Genomic DNA, 17,967 nt, shown 5'->3' on the forward strand with positions numbered 1-17,967 from the left:
CGTGAATGGTAGTAAATAAGGGGAATTTCTTGTATGCTTCTCAATACGTTATTTCTGTAGAGTGGAGGACTCCTAAACCACACCTAAACTTAGTCCATGCATCCCGTATAATTTGGGTCTGCCCCGCTAGTCACTTCTCCGCTGCCTCCTGCCTCCTGCCCCCTGCCTCCTGCCCCCTGCCCTCTTCACCGCCTGCTTAAACAATCGCGGGGTTCTGCCGCAGTGGCATGTTCCAGAACAGCTTTCAACATAACTTATCCCATTTCTACCGTGTCCCTTTGCGTACTGTAGGTATTAAACTGGGAGCAACATCTGTTTCCTCTAGTCTCATCCACACCCTCATTCTGTCTACATATAAGCCACTCTATTAAGATGGCAACCACATCTAAACAGCGCCTCGCGCTTGCGATCTGCCAATTTCTGTCGAATTCTGTCGAAGATGGCACCCTCAGCGCAGACGATAAGGACTCCATTGATGTCGCCATCAACTGTATCGCCGAGTCGTTCAAGGTCGACCCTACCGACGAGAACGCGATCAAGCAGACCGTTGGTGCTCAGGATCTCTTGAAGATATACGGCGTGTATGAGAAGCTCCAGAACGCCACCTCGAACCCATCGGCCTCTTCCACCACACCTGCGGCCGCTGGAAGTAGCTCTGGTGCTACCCCCAGCACCAAAACTCCTACCGAGGACGAGAAGAAGAAGGCCGAGGGCCTGAAGGGCGAAGGAAACCGAGCCATGGCCGCCAAGGACTACCAAAAGGCCATCGACCTCTACAGCCAAGCCCTAGCTCTACACCCTGGCAACGCCATCTTCCTGTCAAACCGCGCTGCTGCATATTCGGCCGCCCGCGATCACGAATCCGCCCGCGCCGATGCCGAAGCCGCTGTTAACGTCGACCCCAAGTACACCAAGGCCTGGTCAAGACTTGGTCTTGCTCGATTCGCTTTGGGAGATGCCAAGGGCAGTATGGAGGCTTACCAGAAAGGCATCGACCACGAGGGCAATGGCGGTTCCGATGCTATGAAGAAGGGCTTTGAGACCGCCAAGAGGCGTGTTGAGGAGCTCGAGGCCGAGGACGGCGACGTTGCACCCAGCAGTCCCCGTGGAGGCGCAGGAGCTGGTGGTGCACCAGACTTCTCCAGCTTGGCAAGCATGCTTGGTGGCATGGGAGGCGGCGGTGGCGCTGGCGGAGCAGGTGGTGCTGGCGGTGGCATGCCCGACTTGTCCAGCATCATGAGCAACCCCATGTTCGCATCCATGGCACAAAACCTTATGTCGAACCCCGACATGATGAACAACCTCATGAGCAACCCAAGACTGCGACAGATGGCTGAGCAGTTTGGTGGTGGTGGCGGCGCCGGCGGCGGCGGTGGCGGCGGCATGCCTGACCTCGGTAGCTTGATGAGCGACCCTAGCATTGCGGAAATGGCAAGAAACTTCATGGGTGGTGCTGGCGGTGCTGGCGGTGCAGGAGGAGCCGGTCGCGGTGCAGGTCAATAAACCGTTCCACAAACCGGATCTGTTTATAGTTTGGGGAAAGCGCACACATTTTCATGTAAAGAAAGCAATGGATAGACTCATGGGTTGCAACGACGTTTACGAAGGGTACGTAATTCACCATTTCGCGATACTAGCGTTTCAGGCAAGCACTTGTTCAGCATCTCCATATACCGTGAACTGCAATGCTACAGTGATGTAACCCTACCTGATTGTCTCCCTCACATTGACCACTGTCCCTAATGTATGTGTCAAAGGCCTTCCCACTTTCGAATTTCGAAACTTGTCGATACCTTGTCCAATCGGGGCGTAGGTTCTTAGGCTTCCTTTGGACATTGGTCGGGTCCCAGGCAGTCGAGTGGTGAGTACAACACAGGTAATATGTCAAATCAGGTCTGCCAAAAAGCAAAATAGAAAAAAAACACCACACCCACAACACCCAGAACAAGGAGAATGTACGACGTCATGAATTCGACTGTATCGATATCCTGGAACAGATCTTCAAACTACCTCAATAGCTGAAGTCAGCCACGAAGCAACATGAGACGCCATAGGGACTCCACTGAGCCCGACCGCGCAACCGAACTTGAATTGTTCCAGTCCAGAGGTGGCACCCGTGAACGAAGTGTTAGGCTTGGTGGGAGGTGCGGGAGCTGCAAGTGTGGCGGCTCGTCATCGTACCGATTAGATCTTTGACTCAGCGGCGGCAACCGTCAGATTGGGCACCACCTTTCCATTGCGTTCTTCGTCATCTCCAGCCTCGGATGTGGAGTGTCCCTCACGCTGCGATTCACGGTCGGCATTTTCTCCACTTGTTCTATGCGTATTAGACGGATCCAGTGAACATCACATCGGGTCTGCAGTACTTACCGTCGTTTGTAAAGGACTATCGCAGTGATGAATCCAGCCCACAATAGAACGTAGAAGACAAGCGAAACGGGCCATCCAACGCGCCATCGCGGCGCTCCGTTTGGTCCCGCCGTTGGGTATAGTAGCAGCGGCACCCAGATGTTGAAAGAATATCCAACGGTCATCATGGAGCCCTTTGATAAGTCAGTCTATTCACCTCTCCTTCCGATCTAGAGTAACATCTCCAGACTCACCATGATCAAAGCTCGTTCTTCAGAATCGTTCTTCACAATTGTATTCACAGTCGAGTACAGAATAGGGGACAGGCACCCTTGGAATCCATATAAATACCATGCCACGAACCTATCTTCTAGTCAGCATGCTTCTTGTGAGATTGCCTAAGATCCTTACTTCAGCGCTGTCGGTAAATTCCAGATGGTCATGCATATCGACGAGAACACAACCGTGCATGAGGCTATCGTATAGATAATCCATGAGGGGTATATAGCTGCCAAAGTCGTGCCAAGCCATGACGTAACGATAGTAATTGCGTTGATGACAGTCGGCAGCTGGTTGATGTTTACGACAGAATATCCCTCCGCCTTGAGCCACAGATTCATGTAACTTGCCGGGTATGCCGAGATGATCATACATCTTGGAACACAGTCAATTTTGCAGCAGCACGAGAGGTATGTAAATATTCTGAACTCACATGTAACAGAAAACGAACAGCCAGATATGCCATCTTCGTAAGCTCCGTTTGAAGACATCTAGGTCTAGTTTGCCCGCCCGCGTAACTTTTGCTCTCTCTAATCTCTTCTTTGCAAGATCGATTTCAGACTCGGTTAAGAAAAAGGCTCTTGGGGAATCCGGAATACCAGGGAAAAGAAGAAAACCTGACAGTGCCACAGGGATCGTGATGATACCATCAATGATAAATAGCCACCTAAAAAGCGTTTAGTCAAGCACCTCATAGACTAACATTGACCTTACCGCCAACCTGGCATTCCACCCACCCCAGACAAGTGCGTGTAGGCAGCCGCCTGAAGGTATCCACTGATCATGGACCCCAGAGGATTACAGACGAACCACATGCCAGCTCTCTTGAACAGCTCTGGACCGCTATACCAAGATCCTAGGAAAATACTATCAGCATGAAATCATCTACTCAAAAACCAGAGTCAAAATGTTACCGAGAATGAAATGGGTTCCCGCGAAAACAGGCGCCTCAAGCGCGCCCACAAAGAAGCGCGCCACATACAACTGCGTCACATTCGTAGCCCGGCTCTGTGCGAAGGTCGCTATACCCCAAACTACTTCTAGAGAGGGCAATAGCCATCGAGCTCTGTTCACGAAGTATCAGGTTATGTCGCACCGACACTTTGGAAGCAACTTACAATTTGGGCCTTGAAATGAGTAAGAGAAAAGGAATTTGAAAGAATACGTATGCCGTATAGTAACAAACATTGAAATAATTCAACTCATTGCCGTATAGACCAAACTCTTCTTTCAGTCCGCTAGTGTACGCATTACTAATATTCGTTTGATCTATAGGTGAGTTAGCTTCATGCTCAACAACATTCGGTTGGTGCTATATGCTTACCAAGGTATTTGCAGAAAACTACAACCAAATATCAGTCATGAGTACGACAACAATCAATCCAGAACTCACAGCATAGGCATGCAAAAACGAGGATCGACAAGTCGAGTTTGAAAAGAAGCCTGTCTGGTCAGCAACACTCTGAAGTCTAATTTGAGAGATCTCACATACTTTCTCTCCTCGGCCGGATACTCAGACGGGTACCAATTAAATATCTCCTTGATGACTTTGAAAAGCGTAAGCCTCTGAGAACCATTTTTGGCTTCTGACATTTCCACGTTGACTACCGGTCAATGCTGCTCTATGAGACCAAAGGGAGTCAAAGTTACGCGAAACAATAGCCAAGGAGCAGCTACAGCCGTCGCCTATATGTTTGCCGCCATTGGGATAACGCCCCTACCGGCCCCGGTTATACTTGGGTTATACTCGACGATGCAATGGACCCTGTCTATGTCGCCACATCATAGGGCCCCCACTCCATTATGATTTAAAGCAGTTAGTCAAAGCTACAGTAACCAACTGTTGGACAAGAAGATGTCTATGGCTCCATACTCTGATAAGTTCTGCAGGAGCGAGGTAATTCCCGTCGTTGATGATGTGCTTTGACCCCTGCATTGCGTGCTTATCTTCAACCCGCTGCCATAGATGATCAAGGTTCCATTGTCCTGAGGATAGTACAGAAACATCCAATCACCGACGACAGCGACCGAAGAAACCGAGAAGACGGCTCTTGCTCATCCAGTAATATAGAAGATGACCCGCGATTAATGGTTATTTCCGTCGAAGGTAGTGGGGTCGCGTTGCCTGCCGGACATGACTTCGATTGGAATTCAATGCACCGCAGATGGCGTGATAGAATTGCGCTTTGTCTATACGAAGCTATGGAGATGATTTGCCCCGCATCTATTGTCCCGTATGATGGCGTTGCCATATGTAAAATATAAAAGCGGATTTGCTGCTTCGTTCATTCGGCCAGCGTCACGCATTTACCACTGACATCTCAATCTCGTCGTCACCATCGTGTCTCAAGTTCATATTGATCTACCGGCCAAGACTCGCTTGTTTCGCTACTTCTTATAAACTAGTAAACAAAATGCCTGGACTGATTATCGACACGTACGAACAAGTCCCGGTGACCAAGGAAACCTGTACTTATGCCTTCTTATTGATGCCGTTTCCGAGCGCCGTGTGTACTGATCAGTTTCAGTGGACTGGGCAGAGCTCATTACCCTCGACCTCTCATTGTATGAACAGCCTGGAGGCAAAGAAGAACTCGTCAAGCAGCTGGAACACGCGGTTCGCCATGTCGGCTTCTTCTACGTCAAGAACTTTAACATCAGCCAAGAAGAGGTTGATCACCAGTTCGCGCTTGGCAGAGAGTTTTACGCCCTCCCTTTGGAAGAAAAGCTAAAATATCACAACCAAAATGATCTCGAAAGTGGAGAGTATAACGGTTATAGACCGGCAGGGCATCGCAAGTATGTATTAAAATCCACTCTTGCGGCGTTTGGGAACGCAATTTGAGAGTTGGTAACATAGCTGACATGGCGATATAGAATCGCCAACGGGGTTAAAGACAACATCCAAGTTTACAACATTCCAAAATTCGATGGCTTCCATCAGCGACAACAACCACCATTGATCGAAGGAAACATCCGCGAGGTGGAGGCCTTCAGTCGAGTAGGTATCCGCTCAATCTCCAATTTAGCTAGCATTACTAACTCATCTTCCATAGAAATGCCATGAAGAAGTTGTTGTAAAGCTGCTGCGTCTTTTCGCACTTCTGCTAGAGCTGCCGGATGAAGACCAGCTCGTGCATGATCACACGTACGTATAGAAAATATTCTGAGCCCAGTATTTCCGCATCATTCGAGAAATCCTAGTCAACAGCCTTCCCAACTCGGGAAATGGAATTCGTGGGTTTAGCCAAGCCAGAACCCGAAGCATAAGACTCTTTATCGTGCGAAAATGAACTGACTGGGACGTCTTCCGTAACACAGATACGACGTCAAGGGCGAGGACCATCTACGCTATATGCACTACGCGGCGCGTAACCCGGACGATAACCAAAAGGTCGCAGATCTCTATGTGCCGGGACACACCGACCTCGGAACGCTGACGCTCCTGTTCCGGCAGCCAGTCGCCGCATTGCAGATTCTCAACTCGGAAGGGAACTGGAAGTGGGTGAAACCTCAAGACGGCACCATTACCATCAACACGTGCGACGCCCTCACTGCGCTCACGGGAGGCTACATCAAGTCAAGCATCCATCGCGTCCATGCACCGCCTCAAGACCAGGCCCATGTCGACCGCCTTGGCGTGCTATATTTCGCTCGGTATGTATCATAGACCCACTATCTGAGCCACGTAACTAACGGGTTCCTTCAGACCCAACAACCACGTAGTGCTTGACCCTATTGCGAACAGCCCTGTTCTAGACCGTCTCGGCTTGAAGACTAATGCACTGACAGAGCTTGGTCAACATCTAACTACGGAGCAGTGGGTCAAGCTTAGGCAAACCCAGCAACAGCGACCAACCAAGGCAGCTACGATCTCTGCTGGAGGAAAGTACGCGTACGACAAGAAGGACTTGGAGATTATCCCGGGTCTTCATGCAGAGATCCATAATTAGCAGGATCTGCAGTCTACACTACAGCTATCAGGCCCACAGCGATACAATCCATCTGTAGTAAGTCTACGGTGGAGATTTGTACTGTTGACATACAAAGTTTTTACTTTTCAAATATATACAAAATTGAAATTTGTTTGACAATATAGTGGAGCACAGCGTCCCTCACAGCTCAGACCACGACTGCTTGAAGTGAACCCTCAGGCCCAGCACAAATTGCAACGCGCTCGACAAAAATAGCTCAAACTGTGCAATTCCTGGCAACTTCTCTCCGCGAGATCTGACAGCAGTATATATATCTAGCCAAGCTTGCTCTTGATGAAGGTCAAAGCTTGAGAGCCATAGATGCTGACGTACTGTTGGTGGTGGTTTGCGTCGTTTCCATTGCAGCAGTAGGGGTCCTGCGAGTCGCAATAAGACTGGATAATGGCACCATTTCCGGGAGAGCACTGATAACCACTGGGACGGGCGGCGAACTAGTTCACGTTAGTAAGAGTTCGTTGAGACTTTGTTCACCGACATGAAAAAAAAACTTACACCGCCAGCTCGGCAAGTTCCAACATCGTAGGAGAGGCCGTAGACGTAGTGTGGGTCACCCATGAAGATGGCGGCTTTGACAGCGGCCAGCGCATTGCCGGTCAGAGTGGCGCCAGCACCGCCGCACAAGGCGTTGTCCATGATCTGTCCTCCCTGGGAGTAGCCGACGAGGACGATTTTGGTGCTGGGGCATCTCGAGTTCAGGCTGTTGACAGCCGAGACGACGGCAGCTGTGCCTTGAGTCGCCGAGTTGTCATAGCTCACGCCGCCGCAGCTTGACTGGCCACCGCAAGCTGGGTAGCTGATGGCCGCGGACTGAGCTCCAGAGTAAGCGGCAACGACCTGATTTACAAGGCCAGCAGATGTACCGTATCCCGCAGGGGCGGTAGTCTCACGCGCACCGAAGACGTAGACACCCGGGCAGCTTTGTCGCTCTTCAAGGTCGACAGGGCTAGCGCTGGCCAGTCCGGCGAGGATGGGAAGAATAGCGGAGGTCTTCATGTTGATGATATCTTGGTGCTCAAAGGTGAACGCTGATAGTGTTCAGTCAATATCTTGATCCTTGATGTCTTGGCAGAGGGGGTTCTCATACACAAAGATTCTGCAACGATCTGCCACATTTATATGTCACCCCGACCGGACAAAAGGGAGGCGGCTCAATTGGGACATGCTCATGGCTCCGAAGTTCGGGTCGATGGCATCTCATGGAGCGTGCGGTCATGTAGGCGGGTATGCGCATAAAGGCAATGTTGAAAAATCGAGTTTCTGGTGGTACGAAGTGCTAGTGAAACATAAAGGTAGTATCGCCGCTGGCAGTTGGAGACTTTGGAGTCTGGGGTACATTAAGCTCTCGGTTACGATGGTTGCCAACCGGGTTGTTGTGGAGAATTGGCCAGGGGCATTGGACGGTAGTCGGTGCCGTGGGCCCAATTTGGTATGAAAGGACTGCGGCTCATATTCCGGAAGCAAAGGGGCATTTATGCTAAATTCTTAGCCTCACGCCACCACAGATCCGCAGCGACCCGCTTGCCATCGTTGACGTCTGCCCTCGCGTGGTTGGGAATCAATGGTTTATGTGGCAGTGTGGCCAAACAAAAGCATTGCGTCGCTACCACAAGATCATATGTAAGTGTCGTGATCTATATGTGGAGGCGACTGGCTTGGCGTTAAATGTTTTCGGCAACAGCGATCAGAAGCCTATTCCGGAAACCAGCAAACTGCCAAAATGATCAACCATGAGCAGTGGCCGCTTGTCAAGAAAGTATAATTCCTAAAATATGGAACCAATCAATTGCACGAAACTTTAATTTTTACGGCTTGCTTTTCCTAACCCCTTGTGTCGCCGTGTAGCCGTCTCAGGTTGAACGTTCGACACCGACCCAGAGCTGTAGTCTATTTCACACCCAAGTGGGGAACACAAACCAGCACATGCAGAAGTGGTTCTCAAGGGACTTTCAACTGTGTCATATGACGAGCAATACTCTACAATTGCTCGGAATTAGTCAGCAGTAAATCTGAGACAGGGTTTGTGATCATAGACTCGCTAGTTGATAAAGTCTACAGGATTTGTAGCGCGGATCGATGATTTTGCGCACGATATAAGACAAGCCCCCTACCTGCCCTGGATTTCAACTAATGATCCATATAGTCCAGTGATACTATGGCTATGATGAACCACCGGGCCGTGTCCATAACCTGTTGGCCTTCAGGAGAGTGATGTATAACTTGCGTGCTCCAAGATCTAGGCCCACAAAGTCATAGGTACCCGCGTTGGCCTAGAAATATCAACTGGGCATAATTTCGCCCTCAGAAATAGTCATTGCAACGGTGCCGGATACCTTATAATGACCCCACGCCATAGAGTCAGAGTTGTCGTCGTTTCAATTGCCATATGTGTTGTCACTATGGAAAGAAAGGCCCAATTATGCAATTCTTCACTCAAGGTACTGAATGTGTAATTTCGAGCAGGCCTCATGACAGAGAAGCTTGCAACATTCATGGAGAGAGCTGAGTGGCTTGCGCCGTATTGGTTCTCGTTACGACCGCGATTGTGACTGACGTGATCGTTACATGAATTGTACAAGAACTTGTTTGTCGTATTGCCATACTTCTTTCTATGGTCGGCCAGCTTAATCCGTGGAATTCCAATAGAACTCACTTTGTGATATGCTGTGTTGAAGTCTTGGTAGCAAGGACAGTGGTAGTGGAAGTAGATAAAGTCTTTCTCTCTATTCTCGCTGTTGAAGAAGAGGGAATGACTAAGCATTAGCAGGCCTAGGATACAGCATGTACGAGCCTGTGTAATGATAAGAACGATGGATGTTTCGGTTGATTTGAGCGATATGAGAGCTGGCTTCTTTTTTTTTCTTTTTTTTTTTTTTTGGAGTGGCGTACCTGGCTCGTAGCAATCCTGAGTGATTGGTACACCGGTCGTGAGACTTGTATTTTATTTTACAGTCTTTTGATTATAACGTGTTAGCTGTAGTTGAGGGCAATAATGGTACAGCATAGAATTCACAGAGACAATGGTTGTGCGTCTCATTTTATTGGTACTTGTCGTTGAAATGGTATTTTATTGGCTGTACGGACCCTTGCTGTCACATCACAGAGCGAGTGGTTACTTCCTATGACATCACAGTCGCAGTGGTAGTTCTATATTATTTGAGTATCTTGTACTAAATTGACTGTCCTGTCTGTGCTTATATGGCCCCTATTCCTATAGATAAGTGACTGAAGCATAATGGGGTTGTAGCAGCTTCCGTTGTGAGCATGAAAATACGAGTAGAACGAGCAGTGCAGAAACTACTATCGACATCTCTTATATCCAAAGAAAACACAGCGTTGGTCGGCAGTAATTACGTGGAAAAGATTTCCGCAAGAATCGTGACGAGCAGCAAATGGTTTTAAGTTGGCCCTCGAAGATAACCCTCAATCTTTGACCCATGTTATGGACTAGAGACTTACCAAAGCAAAGCATCGCAGTACCGAATTTATGTCTTAATGTATGCGCCGGCATATTTTTTTCTCTCCAAGTACTAGGCTTGATGGTAATGTAAAGGTCTTATGAGCGCTACCATAATCAGGTGGGATATGAGGTCATGATCCCAAGGCACGTATCACAACCTATAAGCAACAGTATTTGAATCAATGAATCCGTCATATTGTAATAACTGGAAGGTGAGGTTGGCAGTGATAAGCAGAAGCAATATATGTCAGGTCATTATGGCCCTGCCGTTGATTTATACGTTAATAGCGTAGGTCTAGTGGTTTGTTTGCGTACCTGTACTTGTAAATGGCCTGAACCCTGTGAAACTTTGGTGATTATTGCCAATTTTTAAGAGATGTCTGCGACTGAGCCCTTTTGTGATTGAGTACTGGAGGGGACGTTGGAGTTTTGGAACAAGCATCAACATAAGATACCGAGCAAGCAGTTGTATGGGTAGGGTTATTTGATTTTGCCATCACGGAAGCTTTATAGATCATCAGTTGGGACTTGACGGCAGGGACAGAAGCTGCCAGCTTTTGGATATTCTTGAAAAATGCATGCTCGAGTGAATCTTGTACACTGGCGAAGCGCCATCATACAACGGCTGCCGGCTTGTGTCTTCAAGAGAAATTCCGCACGGGGAGTCACCCTTCAAAATTTCGAAACCGCCGATCACGATATTACTGTGATCGGAAATAAGTTCATATTCCACTCTGGATGGAACATTTGCTCGTTGGAACAAAGGTGAACGTTTCCATGGCCTAGTCAGCTCCGGATTCAAAACGTCCCACCTTGAGCAATTAAGTCGAACGAGTGTTTGAAAGTCCGGCCACTGTATGGTCTGGCGTTGCGCACCAGACTAGTACCTGGAGGAGCTCTGAGCACCTGGTTTTGTCGTTTCTGCACTAGCATAGCTGTGGCGACCAAGGTTGCCAGTTCCTGCCAACAGAAGGGCTGCGCACCTCGATTTCTAATCCGGTCTTGTTGACCCTCCATTTTGAATTTGCTGCAACTGGTGTAGGATGGGAAATAGCTCAGATGTGGCTCATGGCAATGAACATTGAAGTTTGAAGGGCTTGCCATAAGAGACTGCATCTAGCAGCACAAGAAAGTCCAGGGCTACCTAGGTGCAGGAAACACATGTGTGTCTCATGACGTCCAATTTCCCGAAAACTTCTATGCTGATAATCAGGCCATTAACAAGGATCGAAGCGTCACTCTGAGCTGGGAAAGTCATGTTGTTAAGGTTAGTGTATCCAGGGAAATGGGGCCGGAGAGGGGCACCAAGCCTCCAAACGCGGGGAAGATGTTGGGTATAATATCTGTTATACTCGGTCTTTTTGTCTGAATTCACTCCAACACTTTTCTAACATAGTATTTTGCTAAAGTAAGTTTCATCATCGTCGCCATGAAGTACAGCGTAAGAACAATTGGCAAATCGATTTGTGCAGCATCCGAACTTAAGAGAGCTCAAAGCATCGGCCTTCGAATTGGGTTCTCTACTTCTGCCAATCACGGAACTTCATCCGCAGGGCTGCAACGAAAATCCAATGATGGAAAGAGCGTGATTGTGACGGGGTCGAGCAGAGGCATAGGAAAGAGTATAGCGTTACGTCTAGCGGCGGATGGGTATAACGTCTGTATCAACGACATTAGCGCCAATTCCAAAGGCTGCGATGAAGTCGTGAGAGAAATCGAGTCCATGGGTCGTAAAGCATGTTCCGCTATTGCGGATGTAACGAAGCGGGATGAGGTTGCTGGCATGATTCAAACCAGTGTCAAGCAGCTCGGTCCGCTTAGCACCATGCAAGCGTTTCCTTTCCGTCTACCTCAATTTGATCATGCTACTAACCATCACTGCCAGGATTGCAAATGCTGGAATCGCACAAGTCAAAAGCTTGTTGGATCTGACAGAGCAAGACTTTGAACGCATATTCGCAGTCAATGTATTTGGAGTTCAGAATTGCTATGCCGAAGCTGCTAAGCAGATGATTACTCAGGGCAACTGCACCTCCGAACGTCCTGGCAAGATCATCGGAGCGGCCTCGATCGTGGCCTTCAAGCCCTTTCCCTTACTATCTCATTACAGCGCGACCAAATGGGCAGTCAGGGGCTTGACGCAAGCATACGCTATGGAACTTGCGGAGCATAACATAACGGTAAATGCTTATGCACCCGGCATAGTCGGAACAGCAATGTGGGATCTGATTGACGAAGGACTGGCGAAGAAGAAAGGCACAGAACGGGGGTCGATGATCAAAAAATATGTGACGGAATTGACCGCCTTAGGGCGTGTAAGTGTACCTGAGGACGTGGCTAAGCATGTTAGCTTTTTGGCAAGTAGTGATAGTGATTTCGTGACCGGACAGACGCAGATTGTTGATGGAGGAATCATTTATACCTAATTAGACTAGTGGAACATGACGTAAGCCGTCGCAAAACCGCCAACATGAAAGAATAATGGTTGGCAATCTGATATTTCAACGCATGCAACTTTGTAAGAATTGGATACGCACCAACCTTTTCGACAGTATTTACTTAGATGATCTACGCGAACACCACAAGAACACCCATGTAGGGTTTTGTAGGTCGACAGGTCAGTTCTGCTACTGATCATAGGTATATATCAATGGCGTCATGGCCGTAAAATCTTAAAAGGTATACCAATTGCTGAAGCAGGACGAAACCTGTGATTGGAGAATATGTGAATTTCTCTTTCTATAATCCAAGATCCTGAACGCCTTCCCTATGCACACTCTGATGCCTCCGGTCAAGGCGGATTGGCACATACATTGTATTGTACATCGACACCGTTTTGTACGTCGCTTTTACGACGCCGTCTGTCTAATTGGCGATTGCGATTCCCCTCAGATCTGGAAACCAAATCCAGCCATGCAACTCTTGTATTGGTCGATTATTGGCTTGCAATCGGCGGTGGGATCAGCTGCCTTGGAGAACAGCATGCACTCGTCCCGTTTCGACTTCTCGTCTTTGCACACACAGCAGGGCTATCGAAGATGTCAATCGGCTATCTTGAAATCCTGAAAGCAAGCTGGCAGAACCGTACCTTAGGCTTGGAAGTTTCAAGGGTTGCGACAGGCTTAGAGTCGGACTTCGAGCCCAGCGAAGCTACTGCGATTAGCGAACAAGACAGCGGCAATGGCGACAGCGGAGGTACCTTACGCATTGATACAGCTTGGGATGCCATTGTGATGAGGAGTAAGGGTGTAATAGGTGAGTTCTGTGAATTGGCGTAGAGTTGATAGTGAGTAATTACCTTTTGAGGTGAATTTGTAATTCAAATGATGCTTGAGCTTTCCGTCGCGTTCCGATGGCGCCACTGAAAAGTCCCCTGTTATCCGCTAATCTTAAAGCCGAAGTACAGCACGTCACACCTTTAATTGCCCTCTCTTTCTCGAGTCACTGAGATGAAGCATGGGTATCAATGGCTTACAACTTGAGTTGTCCAACTTTCGAGCATTGTTAATGGAACAACATGTCACCACTCTCCATATTATCTTAACATCTGCTAAGACTGAGTTTGGCATTAAGCAGTGAGGGCGACCTATATTGCTCGCGTAAAGGCGGTCATCGCCTGCGTCTTGACACTCCCAAATACTCACATTCTGCTTTCCCTGTCGAATGAATTTATGACTGCATATGGAGCACATGAATGAATGATGTGTGGTTCAATTACTGTTACTCTGAACACAAGTCCTGCCACAGACACCGTTTCTCCTATCCTTGACGTTGGCTTTCACAACAGCTTTTCTAATGCTCACAAGCATTTTAGCCATGCCTCGCATCTTCCAGACTGTCTCTGCACATTGTCCTTGTTCTAAAGACGTGCGAACCTAGATGATACGAGAACGTTATTGTCCAACCGTAGGCCTATATTTATGTTCGTCAGCCGTTAGCAGGCGACTTTCCTATATGTGATTGACAATTATCGCCTGTTCGCTCGTGTTCTCAATCTCTCCTCCTCCTCCTCCTCCTCCTCCTCCTCCTCCTCCTCCTCCTCCTCCTCCTCCTCCTCCTCCTCCTCCTCTTCTTCTTCTTCCTCTTTTATTTTTATTTTTTATTTTTCAATTCTTTTTGCTTTTGTTTTTATTCTTATTTAACAAGAAGAAAATAGAAAGTTAATTTTGTGAATTTATTTTTAAATATAAAATAAAATAGAAGAAGAGATCAGAGTCCCCCTCTCCTAGGTAACTTTTCTGCCATCTGTGGTGTTGGCTCTGTGTTGACTCGATATCGATATGCGGCGATAGTCAACCTCTGGTGAGCACCACTAAATGAATTCCGTCGATGGCGGTAATGTTGATGTACTGGTATTGATCTACTACCCAAACTCAAAAAATTGCTGTAAAACGTTCTGTCGTGTCTTTGTTGTCAAAGTATATTGGTGCGGCAGTCATGTTGACCAGTAAATGTACCCGATCGCTCGGGCCGTGACACAGCTATCCGATGTTGGGGCACAAATGAAATGCAGCAATTACGTGAGGCTGATGCTACACAAATATCAGTCAACTGGTGGGCCTCCTGCATAGATGCCTAACTTGCCAGATGTTATTTGAAGAGGAAAGGAGTGAGCCACTAGTTTATTGTTTTTAATCCTGCTCATTTACTATCACTTGGCCAAGAATCCCTTTGAGTCTACACCTCAACTGAGCTTAGTAACTACGAAACATGACAACCTCAGAGATGAACTCCTTACAGTCCAAAGACCATAAAGTCCTTATGGACACCATCGACAAACTAAGGTCCAAAGGAATTAGTCGTTATGTGGATCTACCACAGATTGTCGTCTGTGGTGACCAGTCCTCCGGCAAAAGCTCAGTACTTCAGGCAATCTCAGGCATGTCATTCCCGATCAAGGACAACCTTTGTACAAGGTTCGCGACCGAGCTTATCCTACGACATGTTCCTGATGCCCCAGAAAAATGCAAGGTTTCCATTCAACCTGGTAATGACCGTTCAGCGGAAGAGAGGATCAAGCTCGAGCAGTTTAATTACTCGGCTGCCCCCAAGGAGATTGACATAAGCGCTCTAGTCGAGAAGGCCAAGATGCATATGAGCCTAGGTGAAGAGTCAAAGACCTTCAGCTCAGATATTCTACGCATTGAGGTCATCGGACCAGCACAGCCGAACTTGACCATCGTCGATCTCCCTGGACTGTTTCGAGCTGGAAATAAGGAGCAGTCAGCCGAGGATGCTGACACTGTTCGAGAACTTGTGCGGACTTATATGTCGAAGTCATTGAGTATTATACTTGCCGTTGTCTCAGCTAAGAGCGACTTCGCCTTACAAGAGGTCACGCAACTTGCGCGGAAGATTGATCGCCATGGGCATAGGACGATCGGGCTCATCACGAAGCCGGATACTCTTGATGCAGGTTCAGACAGCGAGCGGGCTTACCTTGAACTCGCACAAAATCATGACGTGCACTTCCGCCTTGGTTGGCATATTTTGCGGAACCGAGACTATACATCGCGTGATGCAACCAATGACGAAAGAGACCGGCAAGAAGAGGCGTTCCTGGCACAGGGTGCATGGGCTGCACTGCCCCAGAAGCAAAAAGGAGTCGCTGCTTTACGATCTCGACTTAGTGGTGTTCTTACCAACCAAATTTTGGAACAGCTTCCAGAACTTATTTCGAAAGTCGACCATGGCTTACAGGAGTGTTCACATGCGCTCGAAAAGCTTGGGATATCAAGAGCAACCATGGAGAAACAACGAAGCTATCTGTTGCAGGCCAGTTACCGATTCGCGACCTTGATGAGAGAGGCAATCAGTGGACTGTATAGCGACGTATTCTTCGGAAATATTCGTGATTATGGTGCAAACCGGAAACGGCTCCGAGCTGTGATTCAGAACATACTAACTGACTTTGCGGAACACATGCGCCAAAACGGCCAGTCGAGAAGGATTGTAGAGCAGTACGATGAAGGCGACCAGAATGGTTCAGTGCAAGTACTCCGAAGCGAGTATTTGCAAGAAGTGAAGAAACTCATGAGAGACTCAAGAGGGTGTGAATTGCCTGGCACTTTCAATCCTTTAATTATCACAGAACTCTTCCGAGACCAGTGCGTTCCGTGGAAGAGCCTCATTACCAACTGCTCCAACCATGTCCTCGCTGCTGTCAATCATACAGTAGACTTGGTCCTGAGCTACGTCGTTGACGAAAACACAAGATCGGAGCTGTGGAAAGAGCTAATAATACCTGAACTTGAGCTACTGAACCGCAGTCTCTTGGCAAAGACCGATGAGATCCTCGCTTCCCATACTTCCAGGCACCCTATTACATACAACCATTACTTGACCGAGAACGTTCAAAAAGCTCAGAAGCAACGGTCACGAAAGGCTTTGATGAAACGACTGCAAGAAAATGGTAAAAGAGGGGGGGTTACGCCCTTGGACATGACGATGTCGGAAATACTTGATTTCTTCGAAACACAAACGGAGGCTGACATGGAGTTGTTCGCAAGCTCTACAGCAACTGATGTAATGGAGGCATACTACAAGGTGAGTGTCCATAGAACGAACGCAATTTCGTGCCTTGAATTGAAATGTGTTTTTTGTATTAGCCTCATTGATTTGCTAATTCCTCATTAGGTAGCCTTGAAGAGAGTGGTCGACGACTTCAGTGACCTTGCCATTGAAGCTTGCTTGATCTCCAAACTTCCCAGCATGTTCAGCCCGGACCGAGTTGATTCCCTCAGTCAGGATAACATCAGAAGGATAGCATCGGAGAACGAAGAAACAACCCAGGAGAGAATTTCTCTGGTCGAGAAGCAGAAAGTCTTATCCGAAGGACTTACAGAATTGAAACGTCTGATTCGGAACCATCAACTTGTGCCTTGTAAGCAGCACCTCATGTTAGGTAGACAAGAGAGTTGGGAGCTGATCGTTGTAGTCAATGAGCCGTCCGAGAAAAGGTCCATTTCGGATATTGAAAGTCCTACTGCATCCATTTCTAGCCGAGAACCTTCACCTGATTGTGATCAGCTAAGCTTATATTCTCCGCCAAGATCCGAGGCCATGGCACCAGCCAGAACCACCTTCGTATTTGCTGAAGAAGCGGTGGAGACAGAAGATGACCGTATTGTTAGAGTCTTTGCAAATTATTCCTAGATGAAAAAAAAGACTTTCATTCGAGATGGGTTTCCTAGTATTTTTACACCTTTCCCACCCGCAGTGGAGCCTGATCCAGAGCCAGTGATGGAAGAGATACCTGCGGAGAACGACACCAGGGCGGTCTCTTTTTAAGCTAAAAACAGAAAGAAGTTAAAGATTGAGGTCTCCAGGAATGAGCCGCTGCCAGAGCCAAAGCCAGAGCCAGACACTTAAAAATAACAACAAAAGTGGGGTTGTAAAATACCTATGGGACCAAATTCTCACAATCAGTGGTAAAACTGGGTTATAACTTTTGTAGCAAATAGTGTAGTCTGCATAATGTATTCAAATAGATATCCTATGTTCTAGAGCATATTTAGCAGGCGGCATCATTGTATGGTTTGGGATTTTATCCTTAGCACCATGCCATATACATCCGTAGCCTTATGCTATCTTAAATATGTAAGCCATGACTGACCATTGCCTGGAGATCTTTCTGGGTTTACGGCTGGACGTGGTACTGGGAAGTGAAAGGGCGTAGACTCTGGCATTATAGTCGTAAATAGCATCAAAAATAAAGTAACTAAGATGATTAAAGATGGTAAACGCAGGTGTAGCAAACAATTACGCCGTTATCGTTTACATACAAGCAGAAGGGCTTATTTTGCGTCAATTCAATCCATTGCTCCCGCCATCCTTAGTTTGAACATTTACTGACGACAACTCCCACTAGAAACCCTACGGGCTATG

At 47.8% G+C, this 17,967-nt stretch overlaps 7 protein-coding genes across 7 annotated transcripts; 4 read left to right on the top strand and 3 right to left on the bottom strand.

Annotated features, from left to right (window-relative positions):
• Positions 1–217: 217 nt before the first annotated feature.
• On the top strand, positions 218–1,707 carry BKA67DRAFT_575227 (uncharacterized protein). The gene has a single exon (XM_046103483.1). It carries the CDS (start codon positions 373–375, stop codon positions 1,501–1,503), a length of 1,131 nt encoding a protein of 376 aa, XP_045955082.1. The 5' UTR covers positions 218–372; the 3' UTR covers positions 1,504–1,707.
• Positions 1,708–2,366: 659 nt separating this feature from the next.
• On the bottom strand, positions 2,367–4,221 carry BKA67DRAFT_681656 (major facilitator superfamily domain-containing protein; the record flags this gene model as incomplete). The annotated part of the gene is made up of 10 exons (XM_046108926.1): positions 2,367–2,543; positions 2,604–2,712; positions 2,761–3,003; positions 3,062–3,295; positions 3,343–3,484; positions 3,543–3,694; positions 3,747–3,897; positions 3,953–3,970; positions 4,022–4,071; positions 4,121–4,221. The coding sequence occupies 10 exons, from the start codon at positions 4,219–4,221 to the stop codon at positions 2,367–2,369; spliced, it is 1,377 nt and encodes a 458-aa protein (XP_045955083.1).
• A 643-nt stretch (positions 4,222–4,864) lies between these two features.
• Positions 4,865–6,822, top strand: BKA67DRAFT_681665 (iron/ascorbate family oxidoreductase). The gene is made up of 6 exons (XM_046108927.1): positions 4,865–5,097; positions 5,157–5,427; positions 5,506–5,629; positions 5,685–5,776; positions 5,950–6,285; positions 6,338–6,822. The coding sequence occupies exons 1-6, from the start codon at positions 5,043–5,045 to the stop codon at positions 6,579–6,581; spliced, it is 1,122 nt and encodes a 373-aa protein (XP_045955084.1). The 5' UTR covers positions 4,865–5,042; the 3' UTR covers positions 6,582–6,822.
• A 55-nt stretch (positions 6,823–6,877) lies between these two features.
• On the bottom strand, positions 6,878–7,616 carry BKA67DRAFT_661540 (cutinase; the record flags this gene model as incomplete). The annotated part of the gene is made up of 2 exons (XM_046107834.1): positions 6,878–7,054; positions 7,116–7,616. The coding sequence occupies 2 exons, from the start codon at positions 7,614–7,616 to the stop codon at positions 6,878–6,880; spliced, it is 678 nt and encodes a 225-aa protein (XP_045955085.1).
• Positions 7,617–11,068: 3,452 nt separating this feature from the next.
• Positions 11,069–12,580, top strand: BKA67DRAFT_367948 (uncharacterized protein). The gene is made up of 4 exons (XM_046096466.1): positions 11,069–11,243; positions 11,294–11,347; positions 11,494–11,907; positions 11,966–12,580. The coding sequence occupies exons 2-4, from the start codon at positions 11,337–11,339 to the stop codon at positions 12,504–12,506; spliced, it is 966 nt and encodes a 321-aa protein (XP_045955086.1). The 5' UTR covers positions 11,069–11,243; positions 11,294–11,336; the 3' UTR covers positions 12,507–12,580.
• On the bottom strand, positions 12,552–13,398 carry BKA67DRAFT_575244 (cytochrome C oxidase copper chaperone). Its single transcript, XM_046103484.1, has 3 exons — positions 13,285–13,398; positions 13,169–13,230; positions 12,552–13,109 (listed from the first exon to the last, which is right to left on the bottom strand). The coding sequence occupies exons 1-3, from the start codon at positions 13,307–13,309 to the stop codon at positions 12,969–12,971; spliced, it is 228 nt and encodes a 75-aa protein (XP_045955087.1). The 5' UTR covers positions 13,310–13,398; the 3' UTR covers positions 12,552–12,968.
• Positions 13,399–14,790: 1,392 nt separating this feature from the next.
• On the top strand, positions 14,791–17,235 carry BKA67DRAFT_538606 (P-loop containing nucleoside triphosphate hydrolase protein; the record flags this gene model as incomplete). The annotated part of the gene is made up of 3 exons (XM_046100488.1): positions 14,791–16,626; positions 16,717–16,963; positions 17,018–17,235. The coding sequence occupies 3 exons, from the start codon at positions 14,791–14,793 to the stop codon at positions 17,233–17,235; spliced, it is 2,301 nt and encodes a 766-aa protein (XP_045955088.1).
• Between the last annotated feature and the right edge of the window lie 732 nt (positions 17,236–17,967).

Source organism: Truncatella angustata (assembly GCF_020726525.1).
Source record: "Truncatella angustata strain MPI-SDFR-AT-0073 chromosome Unknown BKA67scaffold_7, whole genome shotgun sequence".
Classification (NCBI taxonomy): Eukaryota; Fungi; Ascomycota; class Sordariomycetes; order Amphisphaeriales; family Sporocadaceae; genus Truncatella; species Truncatella angustata.

What these genes read in the sequence shown, in the direction of transcription:
- BKA67DRAFT_575227 (XM_046103483.1), top strand. Translation starts at nt 373, where the DNA reads ATGGCAACCACATCTAAACAGCGCCTCGCGCTTGCGATCTGCCAATTT.
- BKA67DRAFT_681665 (XM_046108927.1), top strand. Translation starts at nt 5,043, where the DNA reads ATGCCTGGACTGATTATCGACACGTACGAACAAGTCCCGGTGACCAAG. An exon ending in AGACCGGCAGGGCATCGCAA is followed by an intron (nt 5,428 to 5,505) that starts GTATGTATTAAA and finishes ATGGCGATATAG; the next exon opens with AATCGCCAACGGGGTTAAAG. An exon ending in AGGTGGAGGCCTTCAGTCGA is followed by an intron (nt 5,630 to 5,684) that starts GTAGGTATCCGC and finishes CATCTTCCATAG; the next exon opens with AAATGCCATGAAGAAGTTGT.
- BKA67DRAFT_367948 (XM_046096466.1), top strand. An exon ending in CTCGGTCCGCTTAGCACCAT is followed by an intron (nt 11,908 to 11,965) that starts GCAAGCGTTTCC and finishes CATCACTGCCAG; the next exon opens with GATTGCAAATGCTGGAATCG.
- BKA67DRAFT_575244 (XM_046103484.1), bottom strand. Translation starts at nt 13,309, where the DNA reads ATGGCATCCCAAGCTGTATCAATGC. An exon ending in ATCCCAAGCTGTATCAATGC is followed by an intron (nt 13,231 to 13,284) that starts GTAAGGTACCTC and finishes TAATCGCAGTAG; the next exon opens with CTTCGCTGGGCTCGAAGTCC. An exon ending in TTGAAACTTCCAAGCCTAAG is followed by an intron (nt 13,110 to 13,168) that starts GTACGGTTCTGC and finishes CATCTTCGATAG; the next exon opens with CCCTGCTGTGTGTGCAAAGA.